The 1,265-nt window shown below is 40.8% G+C and overlaps 1 protein-coding gene across 1 annotated transcript in view; it reads right to left on the bottom strand.

Moving 5' to 3' along the window:
- The window catches only part of LOC109831082 (histone H2B.2-like), a 1,843-nt gene continuing 578 nt past the window's right edge, over positions 1-1,265 (bottom strand). Inside the window, exon 2 of the mRNA XM_020398422.1 lies at positions 1-135. Within this exon, the coding sequence (XP_020254011.1) occupies positions 1-135 (135 nt within the window). The remainder of the gene's footprint in view (positions 136-1,265) is intronic.

A 1,265-nucleotide genomic window follows, 5' to 3' on the forward strand; every position in this document is an offset into this window, starting at 1 on the left:
TCAATTTTTAGCTAAATGTCGATATGTCTGAAGATTCAATGTGAGCTTTTGAATTTCTGCTGTTAATCTCTTATACAAAACTTTGTCAATCACCAAATCACACAAGAAAAATGCATTAAAGAAAAACCCAAACTGCTGTTCAAGAATCCAAGGAGATCTCATTTCAATTAAATGAAAGAGAAAAACTACAAAAATCCAATATCGATTCCCTTCATAAATTACAAGAAAACAAGAGCACTATCTTGATTAAGACATTGATTTGGGTAAAGATATTCCGTAACCTAGAAAGGGGAGAACAACGATGCATCAGACCAAAGCCCCAGGCTCCGTCAGCTCGCGGGTCCCCGGACCATGTTCTGTGTTTGTTGTTGAACCCGCGTTCACGAGCTGTTTCTAAGATGACTCCCCGACCTCCGACTCCATGACCACCGTCCTCACATTCGCCTTCCACGACCTCCTCAGTCTGATCATTTTCAGCGGCCATGACGGAAGTGAGAGAGAAGGAGAAGCTGAGAGATAGAGTGGAGAGAGAGAGAGAGAGAGAGAGAGAGAGATGGGATGGGGTTAAAGGGATGGGCGCAGTTACCAAGCTCAATCAAATCAAAGGGTAAATTTGTAACTTTTGTTGGGTTTTTCTCAGGATCTGGTACTTTGGGGCCTTAACACAAATACAATGTGTATTTGGGGCTGAATCACATGGGGCAAAATACAAGGGGGCGGGTCACATGAACTTTCTGCTTTTGGGGCCTGGACACATTTTTCCCTAATTATATAGATTATATAGATAGATAGGTAGTTATATATAGATAGATATAGATATTGAGAAAATGATAAGGGCACACCCAACCACAACTCCAATCACACCCTCTCACATTTATTACAGTGCACCGGGCCTCATATGGAATTTTAAAAATCCCATACGGAGCCCGGTATACTGTAGCAAATGTGAGAGTGTGTGGTTGGAATTGTGCCCCCAGTGTCACTCTAGATATTGATATTGATAGAGATATAGATAACAAAGTATCAAAACAGTACAGATAGATATAGATAACAAAGTTTTACAAAAAGTCAGACTAGAGAAGTTTCAGACATCATACCATACAACAAAACATTTGTCCAAAACCATCTTACCCCCCTAATCACCTATACCAAATTAAACAACCCTAATCAACCAGACTAAAACATAATTAATTAAGCCTTCCCACTATTTATGGGCCGCCACATAACTACTAACCGCCTTGGTCCCCTCCGACACTGCATGCTTC

Source organism: Asparagus officinalis, chromosome 1 (assembly GCF_001876935.1).
Source record: "Asparagus officinalis chromosome 1, Aspof.V1, whole genome shotgun sequence".
Classification (NCBI taxonomy): Eukaryota; Viridiplantae; Streptophyta; class Magnoliopsida; order Asparagales; family Asparagaceae; genus Asparagus; species Asparagus officinalis.